The sequence below is a fragment of the Porites lutea genome, chromosome 9, assembly GCF_958299795.1.
Source record: "Porites lutea chromosome 9, jaPorLute2.1, whole genome shotgun sequence".
Taxonomy (NCBI): Eukaryota; Metazoa; Cnidaria; class Anthozoa; order Scleractinia; family Poritidae; genus Porites; species Porites lutea.
The window spans coordinates 11,648,549-11,668,928 of NC_133209.1; the positions used below are offsets into that span (position 1 = coordinate 11,648,549).

Here is a 20,380-nt window from a genome sequence, read left to right on the forward strand (position 1 = left end):
ATCGCTTTTTTTCACTGTTTTCAGATGTAAACGAGTGTTCACCAGATCAGTTATCTGTTGAATACCAGGATCTTTCGCACAACTGTCACCCTGATGCCAATTGTACCAATACCAAAGGTTCTTTTTACTGTACGTGTCTTACCGGTTATTTTGGTAATGGAGTTATATGTCAAGGTACGTTTGCAGGGGCATCTTTCAGTTAGACCATTACTGGGAGTCTGCTATGATGCTTGTCGGTTATCGAGACTGTGGTCGATCGATATCATAGTTGTGTTTGCGATATGGCCTTTGAAGCCTATATTCGCGCTATTTGCTTTTTCCGTTAAAGGGAAGTAGAAACTTTAAAAGAAGAAGGGAATTTAAGAAGCTTTTATAGAGTAGCAGCAAGTGTAGTAAGAGAAGTTTTGCGTGGAAGAAAGGTACGCCACTAAGTTAAATCCATTTGGCCTCTAACATATTGCTCGTAAGTCCTTTTGGCAGGTTCTTTGACATGACGTAAAACTGTACTCGCGAGCACATCAAACTTGGGAGCTTGAGAATCTAATAATTCCAATTTTATTAACACACACTATAACACCACACTAAACTGAAATTTCAAAAACGTTGGTCGGCTAATTAAACCGCGACCTCAACCTAGCGGTTTGAAAGAAGCAAAGCGTAACTACGAATTGAACGCCTCTTAAGGGCGCGTTTGTAATGTTTTTGGCTAAGCATCGGAAGAACACTCCAATCAGTGATGGCTTTAATATGTATTTTTTATGTATTGTTAACGCTTTTTTTAAAAAAAAAGAAGCATTTATCAATTGTAGAATTTTGAAGATGCCCAAGTTTAGTAAACACAGGTAATATAATGTCTTGGTGTTCTTTCAAAATAAGCCAAAAAAGACAATCAAATATTTGATCTCATGAACAGCATAATAATACTCCGCAAGCCCTGAAAATGTACATTGGGTACGTTATCTATCGGTTATCTCTAGCAGATACAATTTAAAAATGTACCTTGGAATCGTATTTGTTTTTTATCTTTAAACGTGAGGAAACTGATTCTATCTTTCGTCTGGAAATCTTTTTTTTTACTTTCTGGAATACCGAGAAGTGTGTGCCTTAAAAGAACGGTTACAAACTTCAAGATTGTTCGTTGCCTAATGAGGCAGTCTTTTTAAAGTTTTATAAAGCTTCCCAGACCATTAAAGATCCCGGAGAAATGCCAGAAAAAAACTCCATCAAACTCCTGATCCATATTATGCCCTTCTAGACCTTTCACGTTTGCTGAACGATTTTTAAAGTTATTTATCCTGAAACTTCAAAGGTATATATATATATATATATAAATATATAAATATATATTTGAAAAGTACGGCTTCGTTGAGTTATGTTTTATTTTGAAGGTACATGCACGAGGATGGTCGGACAAAAGGCCAGTTTCGAATTATCAAAATTCACACTTTGTTCCACGCTGAGAGGAATAAAACAAAAGAAGTGAATCATTCATGACTGAATCTCAATGCGTTTTCTTTGACTTGAAATGCCCCTCGTATCGGTGCCAAGTATGAATTTTTAAAAAATGTTCGAAACTAGCCTATCATGTTTAGTATAAAGGTACATATTTTAAGCCGGGTTGTCATAATTACCCGTTATAAAGACGAAAATTACGGGTAGATAGCAACTTTTTTCAAGTAAAGTTAGGCAACGGTGGTATAATTTCCGTTTGTGTTGCACTAGATTGTTGAATTGATCTTTTAACCATCGTAGTTTCGCACGAGACATATATTTGTCAACCAGAAAGTCATCCACTTACGTTCTAGACATCGAAGAATGTGCTGCAGGAAAAGACGATTGTCATGTAAATGCAAACTGCAACAACACTAAAGGATCATTTTACTGTACGTGTTACCATGGCTACTCAGGAGATGGAGTCACGTGTGTTGGTAAGTACTGACGTTTTCCTGACAGAAGGGTGTCGGGAAAAACACCTGGCACTGATCATACGTGACAAAATCCGCCGCGCCTAAGCTAATGAAGAAAAGTCTCCTGGAAGGCTCCATACAATTCCTTATAACAAAATTATAAGGAATTGTATGGAGCTCTCCGGGATACTTACAGTGCAAGCCCTGTGTGTCTTCTCGTGCTCTTTCATATTTTTACGATACCCTGGCTACAAGGTTTTCTTCCAACTACTTTCAGATGTAAATGAGTGTCTTCCAAGTTTGATATCCGAACCATATCGCCATCTTACCCACAACTGTCATGCTGATGCCAACTGTACCAACACCAACGGTTCATTCTACTGCGCATGCCTTACAGGATACTCTGGAGATGGAGTCATGTGTGTTGGTGGGTAAAATTTTTTGTTGATATTATCAGGAAAACACAGTGACGCCTACCACACATCTCAATAGCTCTGTATTATAGCAGAGATATTGTTTTTTTTTTATTAGCTGCTTAATGCCTACGCACTGTTTTTCCTTACCAGATGTGAACGAGTGTTTCTCTAACGAAATATCCGATGAATATCTCCATCTTGCTCACAACTGTCACGTTGATGCCAATTGTTCAAACACGAAAGGATCATTCTTCTGCACGTGTCAGATAGGATACTCTGGAGACGGAGTCTCGTGTGTTGGTAATTAAGTATACATGAGTCATTGTCGTTCGTTCGAAATGCACGCAATACATTTTTTCTGTAAGAGCGTTTTATTGGTTTTCGCTAAGATGAAGCTGTGAGCACCTGTTTCTCATTAGTTGCTTAGAAGGAAGAAAACAACGTAAGCTGCAAATGTGATCTTTTATCTTCAGCCAACTCCAGCAGACAGGGCTCGAAGCTCTTTTTAACCTTTCTTGGACCAAAGTGGGTGCAAGGAACGAAAGTTCACAGTCTTCTTAGCTATGACGATAACAGTCTTATTTTAAAGAATTTCCATTCGCGGTGGCTTAATTGTAATTCGGTTTACCCACGAAGCACTTTGGAGTTCTTGCGTTTTAGCTCGTTTTAGATCGAAGTGGATTTTGTTTGTAAGTGTTGGCTTTTGCGAAAAGGGGAAAACCGGACTGCCCGGAGAAAAACCTTTCGGAACAAGAGAGAGAACCAACAATGCCGTCGACGCCGCGAATTTGAACCCGTGCAATATTGGCGAGAGAATGGATGCTCTCACCACTGCGCCACCCTTGCTTCCATGGCTAAAGTAGGTCAAGCACTAGGCAGTTACGCAAAACTGTCAATTCACCTGATTTGAACAATAAATTTAGAAATTCTTAATGTCTAAATCTCTGCTTATTCTATATTTTTTTTCAATCTCATGTTTTTATGGTAGCGCTTTGTAAACACATTTTCCAGTATTCTGCCAATGCGTTTACCTGACGTTTTACGAGAAAGTAAACGTATAACGCAAGCAGTGGTCATAGTATCGCTTATCTTGCGATCGCTGTCTTTCGTAGATGTTCAATAGAATCAAATAGTAAAACGCAGATTCTCTCCAACGTTAATAAATGTTTTATGCCTTTTGACTCAGGTCAAAGACATATTTCCGCTTTGGAACATGGCATTAGGGAGAATGCTAAAATGCTCGTCTTTTATAATAATTGAGAAATCATTTTTAATTAAGATATCAACGAATGTCAGCCATCGGGATTATCCTCTGAGTACCAAGACTTGGCTCACATTTGTCATAATGATGCTAACTGTACAAACACCAAAGGATCTTATTACTGTACATGTCTGGAGGGGTACACAGGGAATGGAAGAGATTGCAATGGTATGTCTATGAAAATACACTTTTTCAAAACTTAACATCATTTATATATTTCGGTCTTAATTTACACGTGCAGGCATATTTATTTAGTACAATCGACCCTCTTAAAGTTTCTTAAAGGACACCACGGTAAAACAGACACCTACAGTTGGTTTAACGGTCCTTTAAAGCACAATCTTCATTAAGCGTTCGAGTTATTAAAATTGAAGTTATAAGATAATTGATGCACAGCTGGTGAACGAGCAAGAATTCCACCCGCAGAGTTTCTTCTCTCCCCGCTGCATCTCCACGAAATAGAACTGCATGCAATTAAACATGTGCAATTATGGTGTTTCTCATGTCACCAAATGCAATGTTCCCTCGTCGTATAAGAAACGCAATGGGTAACGGGAAGTTAACAAGTGGCACTCTCTCGTTACGGAATTTCCGTTTCTTTCACTCTTCGTGTGTTGAACAACATTAAGTGACCGCGTCGCGCTGCAAATGTGTTCCTGTCGGGGGCGCCGATTCTGAGATTTCCAAAAAAGTATTTCAATTCTTAATACTTTCACTCTCGCCTTGCGGACACTCCGCTATAACGGACACCCCTATAATACGGACAACAGCTAAATTCCACGCAAAAACAAATTAAACTCACGCTCTTAAGGACAAACGCTAATAAGGACAATAATTCAAGCTCCCTACAGTGTCCTTTATAAAGGCAGTTGACTGTACTAAAGATATAGTACAATTAATCGCTTTTGATAGACAAATCTACCAAAAAAAATCAGAAAAAAAATCTCTTTTTTAGATATAAATGAATGCACGGCTGGAACACACAACTGTCACACTGACGCCAACTGCACCAACACCAAAGGGTCTTTCTACTGCACCTGTCATACGGGGTACTCTGGAGATGGAGTCACGTGTGTTGGTGAGTAACAACTCTTGAAGAAATGACAGCTCATTGTGACACCTAGGATAATTATAAACTAGGAGATGAAGCTGAATTCCATACCTATTCCTTTCAATTTCCAAAGATATTAGCGAGTGTGATGAAGAATTTCTAGCGCCTGGTCACAGCAGTTATGTTCACAATTGTCACACTGATGCCAACTGTACCAACACTAAAGGATCTTTCTACTGCAGCTGTCATACGGGATACTCTGGAGATGGAGTCACGTGTGTTGGTATGCATTATTGTATTTTGTATTTTGAAATGACTCCTGGGCTCAAACCTTTCACGGTATGCATTACTGTATTGCTGGATTTCACTGCAACACCATCAACCTGGGATATGAACGGAGGTAAATAATAAAAGGCCTTCACCAAGATTCAGCGCAATTTTTTCATATGCGATTTATTCGGAGAAATGATATACCCTTTGTATGGAGACTCCATGTTAATGTCCATCCGGATGGGCACCAACATGGCGGCTGGAAACCATCGCCATCATCTGCCACTGAGTTTTGCGACGAAAGCCGAAAACATGAAAGTAATACTTTTTCTAGAACACTGACTGTCCAGATAGCAAAATTTACCCAAAATAATTCGCTTTCTTAACCTACACGACAGTGGCTCTCTCGGCAGCCCCACAGAGTAACTGCCGCGTCACGCAAAGGCTTAGCTTAGAAATTGAAGCGTATCACAATAATTAATATATATATTTAGCCAGGGCTAAAAGCGAAGCTTCCGTTTCTATACTTGCGATAAAAACAATCAAATAGAAACTAATAATGAACTCTAAGCCAAAAAAAACAAAGAAATAAGGAGCCTTCGGCATCAGTTCACCTTTAGAGCGAGGGGCTAAATGATTAATGAAAATATCCCGCAAACAAACCTAAATTGAAAAAATTATGACATAGTAGGTCTCATCGGTAGCAGCAGTTTACTGTTTACGATATCGTGGGTCAATATTTCTGTCTTAAAGGGAAGACCTTAAAGGAAAATTAGGCCGACTTAGGGACTTTTGTGTTCCTGTAAGCGCATTATGCTTTCTTTTCTTCCCTATTTTTTTTTTAAACGGGCCCGGACAAACAGGTATGTCTAGCCTTTACATTTATACAGCCTCACAATATCTGATAGAAAGTTTTACCGTAAGGTGTATCTTTTCTTTGAGGAGAGACATAGAAAAGCAAACGATAATCTTTTTCGCTACCAATATCTATAATCCAATCTTTAATCCTAAAAAGCAATTCGCGTAACACCAACTGGATCCTGGATCCGTTCAGACAAGTTAAATCGGCTGAGCACATGGCAAAAAATCAGCACATTTTGTGGTTTTCTTTCACACCGATGTAAAAATGTAGAAAGCGTCCATGAAACCTTTATAAATACAAAAATTCCTTTTTAAAAACGTACCTTCCTTGACCATAGAGTATACAGAATGTATCTCAAGTTTCTTCAGAAACCTCGCTGCCTCGGTTGGTTCAAACCACGCCACGCGCACTGATCCGCCGTCAAGAAAACAAGGTTGAATCCCTCGAAAGACAATTTCACAGGAAACGTTTCGTTTCGTTTTACAAGCTTTTTCCCCTCGAAATTAGTCTGCAGGATATTTTTTTTATGAAATCACCCATAACCCCCTCAAAAGTCAAATGGTCGGCCCCTAAAATCCACCAAACATTTGCCCAGTTGACAGATTCTGATTTGTAAATCATTTTTAAAGGCTTTTGAAACAATAGCAAACAAAAATCTCTAGAGGATAGGGGAGGAATTCGTGTCTACTTACCTTTACCCGGAGCGTTCGTATGGTGTGACGTACGGTGACGTCATAACCAAATTTTATTTGATAGATAGTTTACCAAATTTTCTTCGGTATGGAGCTTCACGCTCGCCGGCGCTTCGCGTGCGCGAAGGCTCCGCTAATATTTAACAATTATTCACGGAAGGCGAAGTTAACAATATTAACTGAGCCTGAGGTGAATAATTGTTTTAGTATATACACACGAATCGAAGTGATCTCAACAGAATCAGAAACAAGGAAACCATGGAAAAAACGATTAGTTTGATTGACGGGTGAATTCATGCGTGAACATGTACCCGTAAACAGCAGACGCACAAACTTTGATCTTTACAGTATTTGCCAACATGGTAAATCATAGTTTTAATTTTTTTGTAAGCTTTAGCATCAATGATTGAAAGGAAAACGTTGAAAGTTGAAATAACTCCCCTTTCTGAGAAGAAAAACAGAGCTTTATTTGCTTCTGTTAACTCACCGTGAATGAGAAAATTTTTTTTTGTCGCTTCTTGCAAATGCTGTCAAAAGCGGCTACGATCGAGGTGAGCGTTGTTTATCTGCAGTGCAGTGTTTGATTACGTTAAGTGGAAACCACCATTAAACAAGGCGTGCACTACTAGAGTGGCTTATTGCAAAAAAGAGATCATGGGTTGGCTTCATTCTATGCAGGCCTATAGAGGGGTCCCATGACAAAGTCGGGGGGTTTAATAACATTCAAGAATTCTACCAGACCCTTTGTTAAAATACTTTGGAACCCGAAATCAACGCAGGAGTGCAAAACGCTTTTTTAAGCTGATCTTCCACAAAAGAGAGTTCTCTCTCTGGCATGTCTGTTACTGGCCCATTTTAAACAACATGGCTAATTAACAATTATTCCTCAAGCCCGAATGGGCTCTTAGTCAATAGCCCATGAGGGCGAAGGCCGAATGGGCTATTGACTTAGAGGCCATAAGGGCGACAGGAATAATTGTTTTAGTAAAATCCAACTAGTTCATCAAAAAAATCGAGACCAAACAACTTTAGCTAGCAAAACGCAATTCAGTCGCCATTGGTTTGGTTTTCAAAGCTGGTGCTTTTCACTACTAATGGGCTACAACATATAGCGTAGTTGAAGCTCAACTAATCAGAACGCAGCATTGATAATAGACCACTAGTTGGATTTTACTAATACTGGTAAGCTCTGATTTCATATTCGCACAACTTCTGTCATCTTGCTAAAGAAAAACTTGTTGCTACTCTGCTTCTTACAGATGTGGATGAGTGCTTTGCTGATAAAATATCTGACGAAAACGGTCATCTTGTTCACAACTGTCATGCCGATGCTAATTGTACTAACACAAAGGGATCCTTCTACTGCACTTGTCTTAATGGTTATTCCGGTAATGGAGTCGTGTGTGTAGGTATGTAACGTCGAGGAAAGAAGTTATCAGGTATGCACATATAGCCTGTAATGCTGACGTCTTTGTTTTCAAGCTGAGGAACTCCTGCTCCACCCAATTTCAAGTGACCCGTAACTAAAAGAGAGCACACGTTGTGAACTGTTGGGTTGCAAAGTTTTTCTTAGGAAATAGGCAAACACTGTATACTAAGGGAAATAAATAAGCGAGATACTAATACGCCAGCCCGGAAAAGTACTGAGTATATTAATTTACAACGTAGCTGCTTCATTGGTTCGTTGCAGGCAATTGAAATAGGTAAGGGAGTGTTCAACAACAACAACAACAACAATAATAATAATAATAATAATAATGATAATAATAATAATAATAATGAGCAAAAGTGCCGTGTTTTGGTTTGAGGTTTTCTCCACATTTAATTGCAATAGGTGACAATGTTATTAGTCAAGACTATTCGACTAGATACCAGGGTGTCGAACTGGACTGTAAACGTAATTGAAATGTTCATGTTACCGAGCTAATTAAGTCATTCACACAGTCAAAAACTGACGGTTTTGAGATCTTTATACTTTTTACCTATCACAGTCAGAGCTGATTGTCATTTTAAAATCGTTTTACCTTCAGTCAAATGTGCTCTAGTCCAATGGGTTCTTGCAGAAAACACTCTTTTAGGAGCTAGAAAAGATTCATGTACTTACTGCCAAGATTATCGTTGGTTTAGACCGGTAAACTCCCAGCGACAAGGTGCTAGCTCATACGAATTGGTTTCGTTAAATAAGGGCCTCTGTGATCTAAAGTTATTCGTAGTCCATAACGTTTTTACGAAACTACCCTGAAGCTATCCAGAATTCTTTTAAAAGTACGACCGCAGTTATAGTTTACGAAAAAAGCTTACTTTTGAGACACCTTTTCCCAGGACAGAGCATCTTCGCAAGTTCAGCTGCTATAAAGCTCTACTGAACATTACGGAACTCTCTGGAGAGTCACACAAGGAAAACATAAAGTTTTGACTCTTTTGAAGGGACGCTGTAAAGTCGGCTTTGTTCAGTAAATAATTTTAATTGACATTTCTCTTGATAATGTGACTGCGCGATGCGGTAGTTATGTCAGCCCACAACTGACCTGTTCACCACTGAGTTCTCAGTAGCTCAGTGGTTAGAGCATCCGACTATAGTGTACGGAAGGTCGTGGGTTAAATTCCCATCTGGAACTCAGAATTTTTTCTCTGTTCTTCTCTCCACACATATCATTTCATTAATTATAAATTGTTTTAGGCTTTGAATTTTATTGTAAACAGTTTTGCTGATTATTAAATGATGCGGAAAATTCGGCTTTTTAAGAAAATATTTTAGGCTTTCAAATTTTATTGTAAATACTTTTGCTAATTGCTTTATTGATGTCGATAATGTTTTTAGTTTTAACACGACCACATGAGCTCTGCAGTACTTTTTTAATCGCGTATAAATAAATGCTATTACTATTTCTATGCATGCTGTGGTGGGCTGAGCTAGAGCAATTTAGAAGTTACTGTCCAGACGATGAAAACATCATGCTGTCCCTCGGTTAATGGCAATAACAGGTTTTAATATGCCACGACTATTCCCTATGCATGAATTTCCTTAAAATTAACTCAGACTGAAATTTCAATATTCCTTTAAATCAGTCTGCATCCTCAGCATATGTTTACGTCTGATAGACTATCTTCTGAATTGAAATATATGGAATGAATCATATATTTGTGTTGATGATTTTCCTTGCTCACTGTTGGTGAGGTATAAAAGCCCATATATACAGGTATGCTTCTGTTTTAGATATTGAAGAATGTGCAACCGAAACAGACAATTGCCACGTCGATGCTAACTGCACCAACACGAAAGGATCATTTTACTGCACTTGTCATACGGGATACTCTGGAGATGGAGTGAGGTGTATTGGTATGCGTTGTTCTACTTTCATGGTTGCTACAACTGCTGTAGCTCATAAAGTCCTTTCTCATTTGAAACTAAGGATTCGAATATGCGTGTAATAACTGATTATAGCCAATACCATTGCAATTTAACACACTCTAATAAACAGTGACCTTTTAGGTAATCAACTGTGTTTACTGTATTTACATGCTTTCAGATGTAAACGAGTGTCTTCCTCATCAGATATCTGGCGGCTATAGTCATCTTGCCCACAACTGTCACGCCGATGCGAACTGCACCAATGCGAAAGGGTCATTCTATTGCGCATGTCGCACGGGGTACTCAGGCGATGGAGTCAAGTGTTCAGGTGCGTCCAGATTTAGGAGTCATTGATGTCAAATTGTGTCCTTTAAAAAAGGTAGAAAAACAAAAGAGCAGCAATTGGTTACAGATTGGAGTTAACTTCCTAGATATATAGATGAATAACAATTATTCACCGAAGTGGAGGTTGCTAGTCCTGGATATTTACCGAACTGCGAAGCAGTGAGGTAAATATCCACGACTAGCCACCGACACTGAGGTGAATAATTGTTTTAGTATACACTAAAACAGTGATATAATTGAGCACAAAAATGACGATTTTTAACTCAAATACTGTTGCCAACGATTACAATTTTGGCGCGTAATGACCGGGCGGCCGCGGCCGTCGCTTTTTCTTGCTAGACTACGAGTAGTCCCCCATTTTTCCTCAGGGATAGTAGAGCGAGCAAAACGCGAGCGCGCGTGAAAATCAACCCACGCGAGAAAAGGCGACACGCGGCGGGGAGAGAGAAAAATGAGGGACTACAGACAAAGCCCAAGCTTTTGAACTAATGCGTTGCTCTCACAACGCAAAACTATGATTGGCTCTTCCATGGAAACCTGTCAATATCTGTCAAAAACGCGCCAGCCGCTATCAACACTCGACATAATCTCAATTTACAGAACAAATAACTAGAGCAGAACTAATAACAGCAAAGAACAAATAACTAGTCAGAAGAAAGCCAACCCGGCAACTGATGAGGTTCGCGTGGAGAACCGAAATCATGGTCTTGTCTGATCACAAAGTGGGAATTGAATAACAGAACAGTCGCAAGGCTGTTAAGCTTATTCAAAAGTTATCACCAAGGAAGGAGGTACGCACTCCAGTCCAAATACTCACATTATCTCCAGAAAAACAAGCGGCAGTTAAAATTCATGAGCAGTCATGACTGAGTCACATCGCAGTTCTCTATAGTTGATGTAGTTTTAGTTTAAGCTGCAATCCATTCTTCGAGATTTGGATATCGCTATCCGTCCTGCTAAAAACGCTAACGAGCTGGGCCCAGCGTGACAAAACATTGTAGGAAACCGTCACATTCACGGCCAAAAAGAAAATCGCTTAAAATTATTCAGATCCAGGAGGCAATCGCCGGAGAAATTAAACAACCCCAAACCCTTATTTAGCCGCATTGAAGAGCTTTACTTTTCAAAAGAGGTCAAAGAAAATGCTCTTGCATTAGAGGGCAAATCATGCCGACCATAAACAATAAGCGCAGAAAATTAATATGCGTGTCACGACCTCTCAGTATGAAATAAGCGGGAAAAATCACATTTGCTCAGTCAAAACGTTTTCCGCCAGAGCATAATCTATCCGTCAGAGAAAAAAAATTCATTGGAACAAGCAGCATTTTGGCATGAGTAAAAGTCGTGTGTTGCCTACACTATCAAGTTCTTCACGCGAAACAACCGTGAAGAAAATTAGTATCTGGGTTTTCTTTTGCTTGCAATAAGTATCCCCCGCAGTTTACCGATAACAAGAGCAATGACAGCTCAATGAGGGAAGGAATCCCATTGGATGCGCTTAATTGATTTGGAAGGGGATACGAACTTCACACTCCGAAATCAGTCGGCCGTGAAGGGTCAAAAGCTTGGGCTTTGTCTGTAGTCCCTCATTTTTCTCTCTCCCCTCCGCGTGTCGCCTTTTCTCGCGTGGGGTGATTTTCACGCGCGCTCGCGTTTCGCTCGCTCTACTATCCCTGAGGAAAAATGGGGGACTACTCGTAGTCTATTTCTTGCCGACAACTGAAACTTTTGAAGGCATTTGTTTAGCTCTTGCGGGGAAATTTCCTCAAAAGGAGTTGTGAATTCTTTTGTATTTAAAATCATTCTATAAAAAAAGATTATTAAATTTAGTTTTAAGCTTATTTATGAACAACTCAAGTGAATAAAGTAAGCAAGACTTAAGCTTAATTTGCATTTGTAAACAAAAAACGTTTTCACCGGGTTTTTTTTTTATCGATAAATTCGTGTCAAAAAGACAAAGCTTTACCTGTTGAAACTTCCAATCCGAACTTCGTCACCTTCTTCGTGTATTTCGGAAACAGCTTGCTTGATTAGTTGTGAAATTTCTTTGTTTGTTTACGGCAGCAAACCGGGAAGGCATTTTGCTTGCAACTTACGCGAGTTTGGCGTCGCTCGCTCCGAGGAACTGGAGGTGAATCAGTGAATAGTGCAGGATATTCACTGATTCAGTAGCCAATCAGAGCGCGCGGAAAACACTATCCACTGTTTTAGTATATACTAAAATGAAATATAGTCCGTCTGGCTGAATCGTTAAATCAAAATTTTAATGCAAAGAAAAACTACAGATTATTTTAAATGTATACGGCCGTGGGTTTGAAACACTGTGCGAACACTCATTTCCGGCAGTGCAAAACTATGACAAATAAGCGAAGAGGTCACTGCACTGTGTATAAATCACTGTAAACTGGAGATATCAGTTATCGTCCATCTTTTTATCATTGTTTTCCGATCATTGGACACCATATTAGCCCTTGGACATGCATGTCGCCTTGAAGTTTCCATGGTAAATGGGTTGCACTGTACATATTTTATCACATATTCATCCTCTTTCAGACATTGACGAGTGCTTACCTGAACAACTTTCAGCTCAATATAAACATCTTGCACACAACTGTCATGATGACGCTAGTTGTTCTAATACTAATGGCTCATATTATTGCACCTGCCATAAGGGATACTCTGGCGATGGAGTCACGTGTATTGGTGGGTGATGATTTGACTCTTGATTAAACATATATTTATATATATATCAGTTAACGTTGACTTTGCTGAAATAACAGAGTAATTTTTAATATTCTTTGATTTATTTCTCTTGTTTGCTTTACAGATATCAACGAATGTGATCCATCTGGACTATCAGCGGATCATCAACACCTGGAGAACATTTGTCATAAGGACGCGAACTGCACCAACACTAAAGGGTCCTACAGCTGCGGCTGTCAGGAGGGGTATGCCGGAAATGGAAACAATTGTGAAGGTTATTGAATCAGCTATCCTGGCAGACATATGTCTATCTCGCATTACAGAACTCTTGCGTTTTATGTCCTTCCATTTCGAATTACTTAACGTAAAGACTGCTTTGAATGTATCAAAGAAAGCGTTTACAAGTTGCCGGTGCTACTTTTGTCATGATTCTGCAGACTGTTAGAGCACGAAGTGTGTAAAGCCATTACTACTGACCATTATCAACTAGAAGTGCTCATCCTGTGATACCCCAGACTAAAATCCCAAAGAGTCTTTTCTTTTCTGAAAAACTATTGGAAAATAAAATATTGATTTGATAATGTACTACTGACTGGAGATTACGCACCTGTACTGTGAAGGCCAAAAGGTGTTTATTTTTTCCTTCCTCTAGAAAGGCGTTTAAATTTTCAATTTTATTGTATTCTTGTCTTCATAAAGATGTCGATGAGTGCATATCTGGTTCACATAACTGTCATGTTGACGCCAACTGTACCAATACCAAAGGATCGTTCTACTGCACGTGTCATACGGGATACTCTGGAGATGGTGTAACGTGCGAAGGTATATAATTGTAAAATAACTTTTTTCCCTCTCCTTTAAAAAGTGTCAACACTAAAACTAAAATTTATGTTGGGTAAATGGAAAACGCTAAAAGAACGTTACGTTTTAATACAGATATTCTTGAATGTGACACGGACAGCTTATCACTGCAGCACGACAACTATTCTCACAACTGTCATTCTGATGCAAACTGCACCAACACCAAAGGCTCCTTTTACTGCACCTGTTTGAATGGATATTCGGGAGACGGTGTTAACTGTGTTGGTAAGACATTTGTTCCCTTTCAAGTTAATAGACTCAACTGTCAGTGAACTGTGCTATCATCAACATTTTCAATTTAAATTCTTTTGTGAAAGGTTTGAACCCAGGAGTCATTTTAACCTGAGATCAGGCTCCATTTTCGTTTCGCTTTGTAAATAACATTCTGGCGGGCATGGCGAAACGAAAAGAGAGCCTGACACAATCCTTCTACCAAACGTCTGCCGCCCACTTTTTTGATTGATTGACATTTGCCGAATCAGCCAGCCAAAATTACTTCCGTTGCTTGTTTTTCTAGTATGCAAATTTTTCACGCGTGGGAAAAATGCAGAATGGCTGACTTAAAAAATAGCTTTAATTTATCTCTTAATTTTTTCAGCTAAAAATAAAACAGTCAGCACAATCACATTTAACTTATTGCGAGATTAAGGGACATCTCGAAGGTTATTTCTGTTGGCGTAGAAGGTAAAAAGTTTTCGAAAAGACGGCGACGCGATGTTGTACTAGTTTTATTATTTTGGCTAGGCGCTCTGGAATTTAAAATACTGAAATCTCTATTTTTCCGTTGTCTTAATATTTTCCTCGGTAATTTCCCCCGATTTTCAGTACATAAATCTTTAAAAAAAAGCAAACAGCCAACGAGCGAGGGCACCAGTTTTCTTGGTTTATTTTTTACAAAAAGCGAAGGCAAACAACCAGTCTGTGAACACTGAAAATTCCTTGAACAGCGAGGCGATATTTTCCGTCTAATGCTTCACAGTTGGCGATTGAGGTTTCTTTCGCAGTGAGCCTCCGCTTGCGTACCCCGTTCAGAGAAGTCATTCCCGGCTAAACTTTAAAATGAAACCAGTTTTAAGATGGACAGTATTTTGATTTGCACCCGTTTGTTGGTAAAAATTCAAAATGCACCTTGTTAGCGGTCAACAACTTGCAGAGGGATTCAACCCCGCGATACACTCACTTTCCGTAAATAAAGCAAATCCTGCGAAGATATGAACAACCACATGAATTTTCTGAATTTCCATGGCACATATTAAGGAATATTTTCCTACCATAAGACCCTAAAACAATAAAAAAGACAGCAGAATGGATCCTTTTCTCCGCCGACGACGGGTCATTCACGAAGACAACCACGCGAGGAATAAGCGCTTCAGCTTCCGGCGTTTCCGACAGCCAATCAGATCTTGTGGCATTGTTCTAACAGCCAATCAGCGTTACGGCCAAAATCTGGCCGTAACGAGCACAAACGTGAATGAGTTTGTATCAGGCCCAATTTCAGCGGTAGCCGTTAGAGAGAATGTATGAGAACCGCTCAAATTGGGCCTGATCTCAGGTTAGAGTCATTTCAAAAGTAGGTTGAGTTTGATCGTCCGGGTGAACGTAGTCCTGAATAGGACTGTTGTTGTTGACAGTGACTGACGTTTCGACAACCTGTGCGGTAGTCATCTTCAGAGTCAAAGTGAGTTGTAACACGTCAGTTGATGGTATCATACTCTGGTTATTGATCTGATTGGTCAATTACGTCGCGATGTTATTGGTCGTCTGTCAGTTAAGCCGTGTCATGTTATTGGCTATGAAGACTCGTAATCAGTAATTGGTGTGTTTCAATCCGTCTGTCGACACAATTAAACGGTCGTCGATTGTTAGTCAAAATGTCAGTTGTCCAGTCGTTCTCTCGTAGTTAGTTTTGCTTGATCTCGTCAATAAGTCGTTTTATATATTCAAGCAATAGTCATAGTAAAATATTTGGCCCCTATATCTCGGTAATTTCATTAACCTCACATTACGACCCCTAGTATATATAAGACAGAAGGCGCCCCTGAGATAAATTTTAGTGAAAAAGCTAATTGAAAAAAGGGTAACTGAATGCGAATTCTTTAAAAAAACTTATTTCTTACATTTCTACACCTTTATATTTCTCTTAAGTATTACGACAAAAAAAGGACCATTTTTGTCCTAATGGTGAATCCAGGCGCCCCTGAGATAAATTTTAGTGAAAAAGCTAATTGAAAAAAGGGTAACTGAATGCGAATTCTTTAAAAAAACTTATTTCTTACATTTCTACACCTTTATATTTCTCTTAAGTATTACGACAAAAAAAGCACCATTTTTGTCCTAATGGTGAATCTAAATTATTTTTTTGTAGATATTAACGAATGTGTCCGTGATCAAATATCTGATGAATATCAGCATCTTGAACACAACTGTCACGTCGACGCCAACTGTACCAACACGAAAGGATCATTTTACTGTAATTGTTTAAAGGGGTTTTCCGGTGATGGTGTTACATGTGTGGGTAGGTCTGATTTAGATGTAGCGAAGTAATAATAAAACTTTGAGGAACTCCTGATCCATTATAAGTTTCTATTTCTATACGTTGCTTGGTTGATAACTTCATGTAGATTTCTTAATTAATGTCTACTTCTGTTTATATGGTGCCTTTTTCACCATAATGTTTGTCTGCTTTACTTAATCTCGTCCCATGCGAGGTAATCCAAGACAGTCATGGATTCTAGGTTACACGTGGTGAATTCCGGTTTCTGCAAGCAAAAATATCCAGGATTCCAGAATCCGGATGGCTTACATGGGACGATTAATTATCACCCTATCTTTGGCAGAGGCCTTGTCTCGTCCATGTGAACTCAGAACAAAAGACAACTATCTAAAGAAGAGTGTTTATAAAAATGAAATTTTACAGCGCCAGAACATCCATAGCGTGAATTTCATCCGATTACTTCGAGTCGTTATTACTCCCTCAGTAACGTCTGAATCGACCGGCCGTTAATGCCGTCCAGTGACGTCACTACTCGTTGCCCTTTGCTTTAATTCATGCAAAAAGTAAACACGATATTCAAGTGGCAAACCGAGAAATATCGTTTGGAAATGTCTGCATGATACAGAACTGCTTTACTTTTTTCGATTGTAATTCATGTTTACCGTTCAAACTATCAACTGCATGCAGCACAACTCTGAACCGGTTGTACTAAATTCTGTAATCAAACTCGGTCGCAATCACGCAATGAAATAAACACACACACGGAACACTTAGTTCAAAAACACAATGATTTGCTTTAATTGAAAAGAAGCTATTTGGTTCTTAACGAAGAAATAACAAGGAGACAAGAAAGAAAAGCTAACAGAATCATTACACTTGACGGTAAAAACAGCAAGAAGGTCGAATTATGACATTGATCTCAGAAAACTTCGCGTAAACAAAATCACCGGCCGCCGAAACCACAAAGCGACTCTAAATAAAAAAACCTACCGACTCTCGGCAATGATTCTTCATTTGCAGTTCAATTTAGCATTTCAGTTTCGAAGACAAGGGTAATTTTGCTGTTTAAGATAAAGATTTAGCTTATCGAAATGTTTGAACTAAACGAAAGAATGCCAGGGATGCGATCCGCTGAAAATCAAGCGGCAATTCCGCTAAAATTTTTCATAATTATACATAATTATGCGAATGTTTAGACAATCAACCAATCAAAATCACTACCCGGTTTTCGGGTAGTGAGTGACGTCACTTGACGGCATTAACGGCCGGTCGATTCAGACGTTGTTGAGAGGAGAAAACGACTCGAAGCAATGGGATGAATTTCAGGCTAGTACATCCAGTGTCTAGGGGGAGAAACATACGATAATTGAAAAATTAAAATTGCCTCCGCCAGATGGATATTCTGAGTAATTCAATTAGTAGAAAAGTGTGAGGACTTGCAGGATGCCCAGGACTTCTGACATGGTACTACGAAATGCTTGATTGGCCGGGGCGTAGTATTTTACCAAATAACGCTGCAATTTAATGGACTCGAAACCGAATGTGGAACTACTGATGGACAGTTATTGCTGTTAGATATTTGTAGGAGCAACAATCACTTACAGTCTGATTCCTTTGAATTACCTTAACAGTTAACCCTTCAACTTACCCTAACCGCCCTAAGCCTTAAAAACCCCAACTGAAAACCTAAACCCTAATCCTGACTCGTACGAAGCTAAGCCTAACTCCAATCCAGCACTAATTGAGGCCACTGACCTTAACCTTAATCTAAATGACTAACTAATGAGAAAGATTTTCTCCTTTGCTCTTACATCGCATTAGTCCAAGCACAGCTTTAAAAAACTTCGTTAGGCGAGATTAGAAAAATCATGGCATTTTCACTCAAGAACAGCAATTCTTCTTGAGCTTTCTTTCCCGACATTTTTGTGTTTGTCAAGACATGTTTATAAAGATCAAAAGATACACTCAGATCTTTCCTTTTGACAGCGAATAGAAAAAGAGTAAAAATCCGCGACTAATAACCTGCATTTTCCCAAGTTAGCCTAAACAGGTTCTTGCATAAATGGTAATTACCACATATTATTAACAAACAATTAATGAATAAGGCAATCCCAGATCTCCATAATTCTTCATAAGATACGAAAGCCGAATTCAATAATTGTTTTATTATTCATTGAAACAATTTTTAGTTTTAAAAAAAGGCTAACACATGCTTACCTCCATCGATCCATCGATGTTAAGTTCATCTTCGATAGTGCACGTTTAGGGTTGTTCAGCTCCGCAAATATTCTCCAAATAGCAGATGTCACCCTTCGAGTTGTCTTCTTGCTGTTCTTGCCATGGTTTTAGTTATTTTTTTGTCTAGTTCTTACTCTTGACAGGAGTGAAATGTCCAGTTCACAACCAAAACAACTCAACCTCGTCACAAGGTCCTCTCGGTTAACGCTGCATTAACCTGCAAGAACGCTGCATTTTTGGCGTCATTTTCTTGCTAAACACAAAATTCTTCCAAATTTGGTCGTTAGTAACTGGTTATGATGAATTAAATGTGTGCTTTTAGCTAATCAGAATCGGGGAAATATTTTGAATGAATAATAAGGCTATTTAAGTTCTTAAACAGGCTCCTGTTTTCTGAAGAAAAAGCAAATTGTAGCTAAGAGTATTTAGCATGTAGTGGTATTCGGTTTATTATTTATGTAAAATCTGCATACCAGAAGTGAACTATTTATTAGGTGTGACGAAACTCTTGAATCCAACTGGGCCATTAAACTATTGTATATTAATACGGTTTTGAACATTGTCTTTTTAGATATAGAGGAATGTAAAAAAGATTTGGATAATTGTCATACTGATGCCAACTGTACAAACACTTATGGATCATTCTACTGCGCTTGTCAACTTGGTTACACAGGAGATGGAGTCTCGTGTGTCGGTAAATGCTAAAAAAAGTAATTTTAACATATCGTTTAAAAATATTTTCTGCGAGACCTGGTACTCTAAGTCTTTTTCCGATCATTCTGCTGCCTCTTATTGCAGCTCCTTTAGCATCAAAGAAATTGTGCACCACTAAACTGTATTTCTCCCACAAGGTAGTACTGCTGAATGAAAAACCTGAATGACAAGTCTACGAGCGCTTGCTTATATTGAGCACTTTTGAACGACAGCTCGTCTTACCGCTTTGATAATAAATAAAGTGTGTTCATATGGTCGGGCGAAAAGAGAGCTGAATTTTGCCGTACGAAGTTTACAGGCCGGTCTACCCGGATGGCTTTTACTTACCGCTATCGTGGTCAAAATTGTTGAGAAGTTTTTAGCTTTCACATTTCAGTGTATTTCTGTCCCCATTCCCTTGAATCAGTTTTGTACATAATCGGACTCTCTGAAAGCGTATTTGGCCTGTAATAACCCAATATTGATGGGATTAGGCTTTTTTGGTTTACCAAATGAGCGGTTCATACTTCACTAACAGACAGCAATTTATCTCTGTAAAACAATCAGATTCAGATCCACTGCAAAAAACATGTGGATTACCACAAGGCTCTGTGCTTGGCCCAGTATTATTCCTGATTTGTATTAATGACTTCACCAATTGTTCATCTATTTTTTATTTCCGTTTATTTGCTGATAATTTTAATCTATATTATACCCATAGTGATTTACATCATGTTGAGGAAAATGTTAATCGAGCCTATGGCTTCGTGCCAACCAACTCACAATATTGCTAAAACACATTTTGTAATATTTCATCCTCATCAAAAAAAGATAAACAATTCCTTGAACATTGAAACAGATTGTAAGCCAATTAATTAACAAAAAAGTGTTAAGTACCTTAGCATTCTCATAGACTGTCATCTCAGTTGGAAGGAACAAATCCAAGAAATTTAAAAAATATATATCTAGGGTTATTGGAGTCCTAGGTAAGATTAGACATTTTGATGACACGAAAACACTAGTTCAATTATACCATGCATTATTCTTCCCTTCTCTCCTGTGGCTGTACAGTGTGGGGCAACACTTATGACCATAACATTAAAACACTTCAAATAATACAAAGGAAAGCAATTCGTTTAATTACTTTCTCTAATTTCGATGCTAAGCTTAACCTTCTTAAACTTCAAGATCATTATTAAGCTTCAAACTCTCTGCTTTATGCATCAATTTAATAC

General features: G+C 38.7%; 1 protein-coding gene across 1 annotated transcript in view; it reads left to right on the plus strand.

The window, feature by feature from the left end:
- LOC140948897 (uncharacterized) overlaps positions 1 to 20,380 on the plus strand; it is a 138,429-nt gene that overhangs the window by 48,253 nt on the left and 69,796 nt on the right. Inside the window, exons 25-40 of the mRNA XM_073398162.1 lie at positions 25 to 174; positions 1,806 to 1,928; positions 2,185 to 2,334; positions 2,474 to 2,623; positions 3,603 to 3,752; positions 4,540 to 4,662; positions 4,769 to 4,918; positions 7,719 to 7,868; positions 9,677 to 9,799; positions 9,990 to 10,139; positions 12,710 to 12,859; positions 12,984 to 13,133; positions 13,559 to 13,681; positions 13,796 to 13,945; positions 16,086 to 16,235; positions 19,024 to 19,146. Of these exons, the coding sequence (XP_073254263.1) occupies positions 25 to 174; positions 1,806 to 1,928; positions 2,185 to 2,334; positions 2,474 to 2,623; positions 3,603 to 3,752; positions 4,540 to 4,662; positions 4,769 to 4,918; positions 7,719 to 7,868; positions 9,677 to 9,799; positions 9,990 to 10,139; positions 12,710 to 12,859; positions 12,984 to 13,133; positions 13,559 to 13,681; positions 13,796 to 13,945; positions 16,086 to 16,235; positions 19,024 to 19,146 (2,265 nt within the window). The remainder of the gene's footprint in view (positions 1 to 24; positions 175 to 1,805; positions 1,929 to 2,184; positions 2,335 to 2,473; positions 2,624 to 3,602; positions 3,753 to 4,539; positions 4,663 to 4,768; positions 4,919 to 7,718; positions 7,869 to 9,676; positions 9,800 to 9,989; positions 10,140 to 12,709; positions 12,860 to 12,983; positions 13,134 to 13,558; positions 13,682 to 13,795; positions 13,946 to 16,085; positions 16,236 to 19,023; positions 19,147 to 20,380) is intronic.